Source organism: Pleurodeles waltl, chromosome 2_2 (assembly GCF_031143425.1).
Source record: "Pleurodeles waltl isolate 20211129_DDA chromosome 2_2, aPleWal1.hap1.20221129, whole genome shotgun sequence".
NCBI lineage: Eukaryota > Metazoa > Chordata > Amphibia > Caudata > Salamandridae > Pleurodeles > Pleurodeles waltl.
Window position 1 is genome coordinate 646,394,256 of NC_090439.1, and position 13,552 is coordinate 646,407,807.

At 41.6% G+C, this 13,552-nt stretch overlaps 1 protein-coding gene across 2 annotated transcripts in view; it reads right to left on the reverse strand.

Moving 5' to 3' along the window:
* Nucleotides 1-13,552, reverse strand: part of LOC138282516 (kinesin-like protein KIF20A) — a 531,681-nt gene that overhangs the window by 447,656 nt on the left and 70,473 nt on the right. For both annotated transcript variants that reach the window (XM_069220199.1, XM_069220198.1), the window contains exon 3: nucleotides 5,828-5,947. In XM_069220199.1, coding sequence (XP_069076300.1) covers nucleotides 5,828-5,947 — 120 coding nt within the window. The remainder of the gene's footprint in view (nucleotides 1-5,827; nucleotides 5,948-13,552) is intronic.

Here is a 13,552-nt window from a genome sequence, read left to right on the forward strand (position 1 = left end):
TTTTAAATGCAACAGCAAACAAGCATTACTCAACAATAATTTTGGAAACTTTAAAAAAGTTTGAAAGAGTTAATTTTGCTACTCTAGTCCAGGTTGGGTGATCAAGTACAGCAGGACAGAGGTCTATGAGGCCAGAGTAGACAGTTCTATAGCCACCAGAGCATTTCTGAAGAAAAATCCAAACTTTACAAGACAATTGCCATAGACGACAATGTAGTGGTCCTGAGGCTGAGGGATGCAGGCAAAAGATGCTCCGGTTGTGGTGCGGTTGATGGGGGGTGTCTTTGTGGGTGCTTCTCGGTCCGCAGGAAAAGGGGGGGAAAACTTGGCCAAAGAGACTGGGGTATCTCAAAGTTCTCTACATTGATGCAGCAGGCCAGCCAATGCTGGGCTACTGGTCAGTCTGCACCGCGGTTGGGACAAAATCTTTTGGTGGGGCTTGTGTCCCTTGGGTACAATGAATGCAGACTTGGATAGTACTCCCGTGTAAGGCAGACTCCGGTGCAACTTTTGGCTACCCGGGATTTGTCTTCCTGGGTGCCCGGCAACTGGTAGCGGCAAAACATCTGCGGTGGCTACTGATAGAGCTTACATTTTAGTGCTGTCTCTCATGTCACAAAAGTCATCGGACTGTGACAAGTATAGGTTTATGAAAAAAAGAGAGACAAACTAACATAGAAAACTTCACTGACACGCATTTTAAATGTGCAATTGCTTTTATTTCAGAGGTGCCTTTAAAATTAATCACGTTAGTCTAGATTCTAAATTATATTTTCACATCAGTTTTATCCTTCTAACTGTGCATATAGAAACAATATTACATTTCTTGTGATTAATGAAAGTTTGAGTTTGAAAATATGTCCAACCAAGAGAAACGCTCTTCTCGGTTATACTTAATAGAAACAATAACAAAGCTTTATCATTTGAAATGAAATGTATTGCTCAAACTAGTAAAATATAAATGATGAATTTATAAGTTTCCATATTATGTGTTTAACTAAAACGTGTTAATTAAATTCATTTTATATTTTCTCTTGTGTTAGCTTAAGTAAGGCCTATAGAGCTTGCATTTTGTAGTACTGTACTCATGCAAATAGTCTGCGCTGAAATTATAGCATATGCACTGCATATACTAGTACGTTTCACATGTGCAGTGTTGCAGTGAAATTTCACAAGTATGCCCACCCGACACACCTTTTTATATGAATACTCGCATAGGGAAGCCTTAGGATAGTTCGCTGGAGGAGGACAGATTTATTTAAGTAATTCCCTCTTATTTTCTGAAAATTGACTGGATAATTTCCAGTTCCTGCACTCTGGTAGGGCTCACATGGGTTATTTTGTTATATCTAGCTTTTTTTTTTTTTAAACTCGGCACTAGTATGCAAGAATAAACCAGGAATCCACAGCCCTGATGAATGCCCCAGACCTGCTAATGCTAGATAGATGGGCAGAAGCATGTTGGCTTAGGAGGACTGATTGAGTCATTGACCTCAATAACTGTCCCAATTTGGTTTTTAATCATACCGGAAAACCCCACTATTAAAAGGTGAAATACATGGATTTCTCAAGGCATTTTTTAGTAACCTGGATCCTGCATATGTCCAGTATCCTTTACATAAGAACTCCCTTCAGTCACAGCCCGCCTGGAGGTTTGAGTCCACCCTGGTGGCATTGTCCTACCAGGGTGAGGAAAGGTTGCAAAGGATGAAGCATGACACTATTAAGTGCATGAGGCTTTCTCTTCCATAAGGATGCTCCTGGGGGAGGAGGTAACACCTCACTTTACGGCAACTGCCTTTGTTCCCGAGCTGGGGAGTCAATCACACATCTCCTTAGGTGGTCAGAAAGCTCTGTGTGTGCCAGAGGGAGGCCACTGGCCAAGCTGGGGCACAAAGTGGCAACTTTCTAAAAGTTGCTCAACTTTAAAAGTGACATAAAAGTCGACTTGACCATTAACTTGCATTTTATTTCACAATTTGAGACCATACATAACCCAGTTAGGTAGTCCCATTCAGGAGTTAACCAGGTTGGGGTGCTAAACGCTAAACATGTGTTAGCCAATGGGCTATTAACTTTATCCACAGCAAAATGACAACTGCTGTATTGCTGTTGAACATAATAAAAAGTAAATCTCTTAACAAAATATCTCTCCCCGTCATTAGGCTCTATAGACCTTCCTTTAAGGAGACTTACATATAGTGTCAAGGGATAAGGTGGCATTGCCATTAGGGTTAATGGCAAAATCAAACTGGCAGTGCAATACTGCCCTTACAGTCTGCAGTGGCAGGCTGGGAGCCATTACTTTTTCACACACAGGGTGCCACAAACAATGTTCCAGCCCTGAGTGAACACGGTCTTACACGCCTTGGGTACCCTATGCACCATATACTAGGGACTTATAAGTAAGTCTACATAACTTTTGTAAAGGGACTGAACATGGCCACTGAGGTCTGGGCAGCAGACCTTGGTGCGCTCTCAGTCGAAAAAGCAGCAGCTAATAGTCCAAATGGGTCCAAAAGTGGGGAGAAACCTGCAAAGGACCAGTTTCCTTACACACTGCAGTTAAGATTTGGGGGAGTCCACATTGGAGCCATGGTACAACAATCTAGCAATAACCACATTAATGGGTATGTGAACTTGGAAGCACTAAAATGCGACCCACAAGATTGGGTGGACTATGAACAGACATGGAAGGTGTTAATCTGTAGCACTCTCCTGTGGGAGAAGATACAGTTAGATTTGAAGGGATGATTTGGGACAGGAAGAACAAGGATTGATAGAGAAAAGGACATGGGTTCTGGCCCTCTGCCCAAATAGGATATGGTCAACAATTAACAGTATCATACTTGATCAAATCCTATAAAAATGTGAAGCTCAAACTACAATAACCTAAAAAAAAAAAAAAAAACATTTTATTTCTGCTTGTATTGCGTGACCTCCACTTAAATATTGAGAGTAGATGTAGGAGATCATCTTTCGTTTTGTGAAAAGATGAAGTTGAAAAACATGGAACATGAGAATGTAAACATTTTATGTATGCAGTCAAATGTTATTGTGGTCTATTTCATGTTGTAATGACAGCCCATAAAGGTCCAGTGGAACACAAATCACAAATATTTAACTGAAAATATGAAATCAACAGTCAGGCATTTTAATCAATTGCCACATAAGCAATCAGAGATTTGCTGTCAAATATGGAAAGTTTTTTTAGAGTAGGGAAGAAGGGATTGGAAACTCATTTAAAGAAGAAACTTTCTTATAGAAATGCCAGAATCCGTATACTCAAGAGGTTGAATGAATCTCAAAGTTTGCCATAAATCTTTGTAAAGTTGGCTACCTATGGGAAGTGAAGAAAATCTACAAAAGTGGAAGATGTGACATACACATAGCATTTGAAAAAGACGAAGGCAGGCTTTACTCCTCTGTCAGCTGGATCAGCTTAAATTAATTGTACTGAGAAAGCAAGTTTAAAACATTCATGGGAAGCATGTTGGACCCAAGAGAACTTATTTTGCTCTTCAATACAAAATGGAAATTAGCTTTAGTAAAAAGCCTCCTGTTTATGTTACAGAGAAAAGACATATGCGTTTCCTCCCGATGAAAGGGTTTTATACTTTCAAATCCACTGAGGAGGATACAAATTTTTATTTTAGGTGTAAAACATTTAAACAAGTTAAACAAAGAACTATGAATATGATTAAATAATTTGATCAATTACAAATAAAGTGACTCTGTAATTCTTACTAATTAGTAGGATGACAAGCCCAAGGGGAAAAGAGAATTGACTCCTTTATAAGCTGCCTTTCCCTTACCTTGATCCCTGGTTTGGACACCCTGGGAGCAGCGGTACAGCCAGAGTAGGAAGGAAGGAAGGAGTGGGGCAACTTCTTGATGCACCTAGGGGCAAGAGGCTGATAGCTTGGTTCATAGGTCAGACTAGGCGAAGGATCAAAGTCATCAAGAGAGGAGAGCAGGATCATGATTGGGTGTTGGCAAGAGCAGTGACCATGGCCCAGACAATTTGTGTAGAGGAAATGGCAAACATATGGCACTACAAAGTAACAAGCCTGCTCAGGATAGGCACAGTGACAATTCAAATAGAAATTGAAGCTTGTCTACCCAGAAGATACAGTTATCTATGTGTGGGCTTGAGTCTGTCAGATGATCTGAGTGTGTAAGGTGCATCCGGTGTCTCTTCCTCACCTTTCAGATTCATTCATCAGGGCCATTGTGACTAGGAAGTGACATATATCCATCCTCGGAAGTCATGTCAACAACTGAACGTTACTTAGGGGGGAGAGAGAGAGAGAGAGAAAAATTACTCCTTGACCGATTTACCTAACTATCCAATGAGTGGCCTTATCCTGCATGAAGATACTTTGTGGTCCTCACGAGTCCAAAGTTGTAGCAACCTCACTATATGTGCTGCATGTTGGATAGGTCGCGACTTGTTTTCTGGAGTAATTCACAATCTTTCCATAGCAAATGTGTGCATTTTTATGGGGTTGTGTATACACTTTCCGTCCTATAGATGGAATCAGTTATGTCTGCAAGAAGGGGTTGTGCATAAACATAAAGAGCTAGAATTTTGACTGGTGGTCCAAAGGCACCATGAACTACTAGGCTAACTGAGCTTGTAATGTGTAAGACATACCGGGAGCATCTGGAGAAAATTTGGAAGGAGGCTATATATGGATTATGTCCTGTGGTATTAACTACTCTGGTGCTTTCACCCAGTGCTCTCTTGCACAGAAAGGCAAATGGCACAATCTCCTAAAGCACATACGAAAGCAGCATTGTTTGCTGGGAGCCAGAAAGCGGACTGAATGTTGTAATCCATATGGCGTTCATAGAACATGTTTCATCAGATAAATGTAGGTATATGTAACACTGAAAACATAATGAATCTCTGTAGTGGCTAAAAAAAACAAGCCTTGTTCCTGTACTACAGAACAAATAGGCCAGAAGAACAGTGGAGGCAACGTGGCCTGTACAGGGGGGGATGCATAAAGTCACATTGCACATCTTGAATCGTTTGAACTACTAAAGTACAGTTTTTAGTTCAGTCAAAAGGTGGTTGAGAGCTTCCCAAAGAATATGTTAGCATTAGGCTGCGGGGTGAATTGTAATTATTCCGGCGTAATTTTGCATTACGATATTTATGGAAAATTAAAGAGATAACAGCATGCTTAGTTTCAAGGAGAAATTGTAGTGTGACATGTACTCCTTGGCTAATTGACTGTGAGCGGCAGTGTTTTATGCGCGAAGGCAGTTTCGTTACTGCAGCCAGTCAACAATCATTTTAGGTGTACTTTCTAACCAAGTGGACCGTTCAGGTAACTTTTAAGCTTAAAACTAGAAATCTGAATGTGGGTGGCTGTGTTTTGAATAAGAGTGACCAGAAACCAAAACAAAATTACATTTTCAAGTTGAAATGCTGCCCTTAATGTACCGATCGTCTATTTTTTTTCAGTGAGATGCATTTCGCACAATTAGACATAATTTCACAGTAATTTTGCGAGCTACCCCAGTAAAAAATAAATAAAATGCTGTGAAACGGTGGCAGTTGAGAACACAAAATCTAGGCAAAGAATTCATAATAGCCAAAACTTAGGAAAAAGATAAAAGCTATCACAAACGTATACGAAGCAGACACAAGCATTTTTAAATTCATACGAGTAACATAACACTGGAATGATCAACGAAGCTTATGCTTGAATAAATGGAAAACTTAAATATGGTGTAAAATGACATATGGGTACTTCCAGGTAAATGCTTCCTATGAACTTGGTGGCCTTAAGCGAATGCTAGAAGACGCACATACCTTGGTGAATGTGAATTTGTGCATAGACTGGCCAATTCCCTTCTCACTGTTTTTCATTGCACTGGATTCCTTTGGTGCCTGCAGAGTTACCATCTCAGAATGTTCTATAGTAATACAATCCTAAATGTAAAATGTTCAGAAAAATGACAAATTAATACACCTTTTTTTAAATTTGAAACTACTGTAATAAAACTGCAAATTATTTCACGATCACAAAGAAATAAATGAGGATGTAGATTCAGATGGATTTAGATTTGTATCTTGGAAAAAATGGCATGTGATTTGAAGCCATCTCCAGAAAGTACGCAATGCCCATTATCTTAAGATAAATGTAAACCAATAACCACATAGAAGAATTCAGTTCGATAAAAAAAATGCTTTATTTAAAATATATTGTACGAACTAAAACATTTTCCTAGATCCGGAAAAACTACCTCCACAGTCCATCCACTCGAACACAAGACAAAAAAGTGGAGGGTATAAAACCACAGACAAATGAATAGATCAAGAGTAGACGGAGACAGAACTGCATTCAGTTAGTAAAAAAACAATTTCTAAATCTTTCCTGAAAGCAGAGTCTGATTGAATGAGCGCAAATAGATTGGCAACGAATTCGAAGCTGGATCGGCAAACAAAGAAAATATCCGACCCTCTATTCGGGCCCGAAAAACCATGGTATCACAAGAAAAGGAGTGTTCTTAGACTAAAGGCTGCATGAGGAAAGGTAATGGTGAAACTTCATTTGTAGATCAAAAGGACCAAAGCTCCGGCTTTGGGAGTTTGTTTTAATAAACGAAAAAAAATGCTGGAAAAAAATGCATGACGGAGTCATCCGTCAAACTTTTCCTGCTAATGTATATCGATGTCCACTGAGCCAGCAGACAAGCTTAAATTTGGTATGTGGGGTAAAGGTAGGGTAGTGGCATTAAAGCCCTGCACGACCCTGTCTGTTGAGCTGTAATCAGGCCCTTTGTCTAGTGTAAAACAGTGGGCGAAAAGCTATGGTTTGGATCACGACCCCAAGTGATTTCCAATGGTTAGGCTACTGGCATGCATTCAGCCCGTCAACTTTTGAGTGTCTGATTGCGGGCAGTATGTCTGAAAATCAGACTGGCACAGCTTTCCAAGCTCACTATTGACAAGTTCATGAATTTTAAAAAGTTGTGAATTTGCATCTGTTAAAGGAGTACTTCTACGGATGAAAACTGCTACATCTTTGCTAAACTAGTCACAATATATTTTAGTGTCTGATCCAAAAAATGAACAAGTTAAAACCACTTAGTGAAAGCACAATGAAGAAAGAAAAACAACACAGACATAGCAGACCCAATTCAGGGTGCCCAGATTCAACTACCAAGCCAAGAATGCATTTATTTAGGAGTGTCGCATCCCAAATATCCACGTGAAGCTACACCCCTGCTTGGAACCCGAAAGCCAATTGAGATCTGTTAGGATGGATGACACTGAGGAACGTGGAGAAAGATTAAGGACCAGATAAATCACTGCATTTTGAAGAGGCCAAATGGAATGTTACCTTTTTGGCAACCAGGATGATTGCTGGTACAATGGCATAAGAGAATAAAAATGACTTGCTATCTAATTGGTAGGAAACTTATACGTCTCCATTGGGTATAAAAGGGCTTGAGGTAGTGAAACTAAAAGTAAATATGAAAAATTAAAAATAATGAAAACATTGATTTCTACCCTTGCAGAAATAAACAATAACATGGATGGCAGTAAGCAATTCGGAAATCAGATGTCATCATAACACAATAAATCAGTAAGTGTTATGAGATTTTCAAGAGAATGTTACTTCAGGGGCTTGCGGGCACTTGAAAGGGATAATAGTAAATTAATTGATCACCATAAAAGTACTCTGGGACTCAATAGAGTAAACCCAAATAAACATTGTATTTGTAATAAAGATGTCCTGTTTGTAATTTAAGGAATGGAGAGATTGTTTGGGCTGATGTTTAGCCGTTGTTAAACCCTAGTGTTATATAATATGGGTTGTAATACCCAAAACATTTTTTTTTCTTTTTAGCGATTCGTTGTGTATAAAGTATTCTTTGTCCTGTTGAAGGTGGGGTGAACCATCGAAAAGACCACTGAAATGCTGCATCAACACTTCTATATAAACACTTGTATATGAGTAATTGTAATTTTTTTTGCATAATGAACTGTGCAATAGGTTTTATTAACAAACGTTTTTATGCAAAAATCAATTAAGGACACATATAAACATTTTTGTATGAGCAATTGAAATTGACTGTGTAGTTTTTATTGTATAATATTGTGCATGAGGTTATATAAACAAAAGGTTTTATGTAAATAATTAATGGAAAAAGTAAAAAATATGGAGAGACTGATTTGTGTATATGTGTGTATATTTTATTAAGCTAATGTACGAGTACAATAATAAATGAAAGTATTATTATAAATAAGAAAAGGGTTGAAACAGGTGTGTTTATTACTGTATGAAAGGTTTTAATATGGGTAGAACATAACCCCTACATTACAATTGATAAATAGTAGCGGAGTGCCAGCAATGCTCTTTGGGTTACATACCAAAACATCCATAAAGGGAGCTTTGTGTTTGTGTATATAAATTAACTCTGTTCCTTTATTAGTATGGGGATTCCGCTCTTAGTTTTTGGTGAAATCTTTTTCCAGTCATTAAGATACAAGTTAACCATGTCTGTGCATGGGTCAGCCAGGAGCTGACCCATGCCACGGCGCATATGTGCGGCAGACGGCCCATGGCTGTCCAAGCACACGGTACAGGAAAAGCCTCTGGTGCGGGCACCAGAGGGATTTTATTCCGCCAATAAACAGCCTCAGAAGCTGGGGAAAAGCTTCCCCAGCTCCTGAGGCTGTTTTTGGTTTTCAGTGAAATGACAACCAATGTGCATGGTGTGCTGACAGAATTTTACTGAAAACTAAAGTGTAATGAGCCGATCGGCTAATTTCACTTTCAATGCCTCAGTGATCAGGGGGCTATCTCAGCCTCCCCGAGTACCGAGGCAGTCAGAAGAGGGATCACTGGAAGGTGGAGAATCTCCCTTTGCAATGGTACCCTTCCCTAGTGGATCCCTGCTTGAGGATCGCCGCAGGAGGGCGATCCCCAGGAAGGGATCCACTCCACTAGATACAGTGGGGGAGATGTTTGCTCCCCCAAAAATTCAGTCTTTCAGCCCCTTCGGGGGTCAGATGGGGGCAATAGCTCCCGATCTGCCCTACCCTGTTGGGGCAGAAAGACCACTAGGCACCAGGGATGTTTTTTTAATACATAGGGGTGAGGCTGCCAAAAATAGGCATGCCAATGCCCCAACCTGCACCCCATAAACTAATGGGAACAGTCTTTCTGCCCCCCGGGGGCAGATGGGGGTTATTACCCACGATCTGCCCCACTAGGGGGGGGGGGGGGGGAGGTGGGTGGAGTCAGGAGCAGAAAGTCTACTAGGCATCAGGGATTTTTTTTTTTATATACATAGGGGTGGGGGTTGCCCAAAATGAGCATGCCAGTGCCCCAACCCACCCTCAAACTAACTGGAACAGTATTTCAGCCCCTCCCCCCCAGGAGGCAGATGGGGGTTATTACCCCCATAATGCCCCAGGGTGCAGCAAGCCCACTAGACACCAGAGATTTTTTTATTTTTTTTTATACGCAGAGATGGGGCTGCCCAAAATGGGCATGCCAATGACCTCATCCCCTTTACACAAATAGGCACAGTCTTTCTGCCCCCCTTTGGGGCAGATGAGGGTTATTGCCCCTGATCTGCCCCCCCCCCCCCCCCGGGCCAGAAAGCCCACTAGATACCAGGGAGTATTTGTTTTGTTAGAGTAGGGGTGGGGGTGCCCGAAACTGGCATGGCAATGATTTCACCCCCCATGAAAATGGGCACAGGCTTTCTCCCCCTTCCCACCAAGGGGCAGAAGGGGATTTGTACCCCTGATCTGACCCTCAGGGGAGTAAAAAAGTCCACTAGACACCAGGGAAGAATATTTAAAAAGAAAAAAAAAAAAAAAAAAAAAGAGAGAGGGATGTGGGGCATGGCCATTTCCCCTACCTTCAATAAATAGGGACAAAGTCTTTCTGCCCCCTGTGGGGCTAAATGGGGGTAATTACCCCCCAATCTGCTCCCCAAGCGGGAAGACAGCCTACTAGGTGGCAAGGTAGGGGATGCCCACCATCATGGGCATGGTTATACCCCCACAGGGGTAACAGAATCACTGTTGCCCTGAAAAGGGGGGGTGGGGGGGGGGGGGGAAACAGTGTTTCTGCTTCCCCTGCAGACTAAAGCATCTCATCCTAATGGAAAGCCAGAGGACATTTGACTCTTTCGGGTGTTGATTTTATATATGGTCCAGGAGAATTTGGCTAACTCCCAGTATTGTTACACTTACAATGGTGAATGGCTGCACTTTCAGGGTGCTTCAGTAACACCCCACAACATTTTTTTTTATCCACAATGCCCTGTAAACCTCCAACTTTGCCTGACGTCATGCATTTTCCCTACAGTTCTGTAATGGAAACTTCCAGAATCTGCAGAGCTCCACAAAAGTCCTACCACCTAGCATTGCCGATAAAAACTCTGCCCACTTGTGTGACTGGGCCTAGCTCCAGTGACAGGAACTGACGCAACAGAGGTCAATAGGAGTCACCACGCTAGGGCTCCCATTGTCCTTGGCTTGATCCGCTCCTACTGCAGCACTAGGCCCAGCCACACAAGTGGGACAGCAGTTTTATCAGCAGAGGAGCGGAATGCTGGGTGGTAGGATTCCGGAAGTTTCCATCACAGTAATATAAGGAAACTGCGTCATTTCAGGCAAAGCTTGAGGTTTGCAGGGCATTGTGGATAAATAACCTTAGTGGGATCCATGCAAGTCACAACATCCTGGATTTCCCTAGGTGTCTGGTTTTCGAAAAGGTACAGGTTAGCTAGGTTTCCCTAGGTGCCGGCAGAGCTAGGGTCCAGAATTTAGAGTGAAAAAAAATAGACACTTTCAATTGGAGCACCTCTTCCCTATTTTTCTAAAAAAAAGAAAGAAAAAGAAACTCTAAATTTTGCGTGTTTTCTCAGTCCCCTTCAGAGGAATTCACAAACCCTGGGCACCTTTCGAATCCCCAGGATGTTTGGAAGAAAGGACACAAATTTCGGTGTGGATAACGTGCACAAAAAGTTGTGGAGGCAGGGATATATAGATCTCCTACCATTTACCTTGGCGTGAAGAGAAATATTTCTTCAGAATACTTTGTATTCTACTTAATATTCTAGGATAAGGTAATATGTTTTCGCTCCTTTGGGGTGGAAACTTATCCTTGACTAGCCCATCCCAGGGGATTATTTTGTTACTGAGGAATCAGTCCCCCATTTTCCGAGAATGGTGTTTACTCATTCTTGTATTTCCACTTGAGGTATTGCGGACAGAGGAACTTAAGTGGGGTTGCCGCATGGTAGACAGGAATTTTCAAATATCTCTGTAGTTGATGCTGTTTTTAGTGAAACATCATTGTGGTTCTATAACCAATCAGTTTAGGATTACAGACAAGAGGAACAAGAAGCTCTGGTTAGAAAAACTGATCTTTCATTTTCCCAAAGGAGGAATTATCAGAGAACATTTCTGCACTAATGTTGTAAAATCTATAGGAAGCAATTAGGAAGAGCACAAAATAGTATTTTCCAGTAGAAACGGGCTATACCCTCTCCTTTCCATGAACGATTTAACTACAAGGTTTTAGCTGTGGTCCCTTTGTATTCCAAATAAAAGTGATGATTTTAGAACTATTTTGTCAAAAAGTGAGTAGTAAGACAGGAAGTTCGTGCAGTAGAAAAGAACATTATTTAAGGGTAAACCATGCATGTTAACAATTGCTACTCTTCCTATAATGAATATGGGCAGCATCTTCCATCTATTTAGTATAGACTTAAGCTTATGTATTAGAGGGGTGTAGTTTATTTGTGCAGCGTAGACCTCTGTGATTTTGATCCCAAGGTATCGTAATGATTGAGGCAGTACTGATTTGTTGGTATTGGAAAGTAAGGCTTCGGTTTTATTGGTGTTCCCCTTGTAAACGTTTAGGGCCATCATTTAAGCTATGAATTCAAACACTTTTGCAATCACGAAGTTGTCGGATTTGAGGTACAACACTGGATCATCTGCATAGAGTTTCCAACTAGGTGCCCCTGGAATTGCCTCTTCGGTATTCTCAATAGCTCTTAGTGCACACCGCTAAGGGTTCAATAAATATCGCAAATAAGGTCAGAGAGAGAGTCACACCTGTCTAGTACCTCTTTTTGTTGCTGTAGATTCTGTGACCTTCTGAGAACTAGGGTTGTTATTTACCTGATGGGTTGGTCAAGGAAACACATTCTTTCCATAACTTTCAAAAGACATTTCTAACCCACCAGGTCAAAGGCCTTCTCTTCATCAAGCTATATAACTGTTGGAGGGAGTTTTGCTGATTGTAAAATAGTCTACTGGTTCAATCACAATATGTACATTACAATGTAATTGGTGAGTGACTATGAGCCCATTCCAATCTTTGTTCATTTTTTTCCCCAGTTTTATTTATGCAATGTAAAACAACTTATACATAATCACACCATACATTAGCATCACTTCATAAACAATACATCTCGTCTCGCCCTACCAGATATGATATCTATTCCATGTCAGCATTTCAATCCGCACCCTTTTACAGAGTGCTATAGTACAGTGCGTATGTTCGAGCTACACAGAAGTGACTGCATAATAGCCCATTACAAGACGTAACATATTTGAATGTAGTAGAAGTGAGCAAGTCTATAATATCAATCATAGTGCATAGTACATTGAATTTTAACAATTAAAGGGTGATACTGCAATGCATGTTACCAGGTTCAAAACATGCAGAGAGAACAGCTGTCGCGTTCCAACGGACCAGACAAAAGCATTCGTGCGGTACTTGCTCTTAGAAGGGTTAGCAGACATCCAGCACACGGTTATACATGGTAAATCTATCGAGGAGGGGCAGAGGTCCCATAAAGGAGAGTAGAGCAGAAGGGAGAGGGGCAGGTAGTCTTCCAACCACATTCAGCCTCACATCCACCACCACCACCAATTTACCGCCCAAAAGGGCATGTCTGCATCTGCACCCAGCTATTGGGATTCATCTGCTGAGGAGTCCCCCATCTTTCCCCACGGGCTCTCCATGCAGCCCCTCAATCATCCCACACCAGGCTTCCAAATCCCGCTCAGCGTGCTCATCCATACGTATCTTATGGAAGCAACATTCCTCCGCAGTCTCCCACTCAATGAGATCAGACAGCCATTATCATGCATCGGGGGGGGGGGGATTGGGTTTGCCCACCGGATCGCAATGCGCACCTTGGCCAAAACAAGCCCCAGGTGCGCAAATCTGTACACCATTTTACACCCTTTTTTTAGGAATGGGGAGTAGTTCCAGCAAGCAGTGACTCATTATTACCTTCGCTCTCATAGCCGTCACATCCTTCAGTGTCTGCACTATCTGGCACCAAGAGGGTAGGATAGAGTTACATGCCCATGTGACGTGCCCAAAAATGGCTGGGGACGTGCCGCAGTGAGCACATCTGTCAGGTCGTGTTGGGAATAGTCTGAAGGCATTGCGGTGTCAGGTATGCTCTGTGCAGATAGTAAAATTGTGTCAGTTTCAATCTAGCATTGCTAGTCCAATCCCACACTAGTGAGCAGGCCCTGATC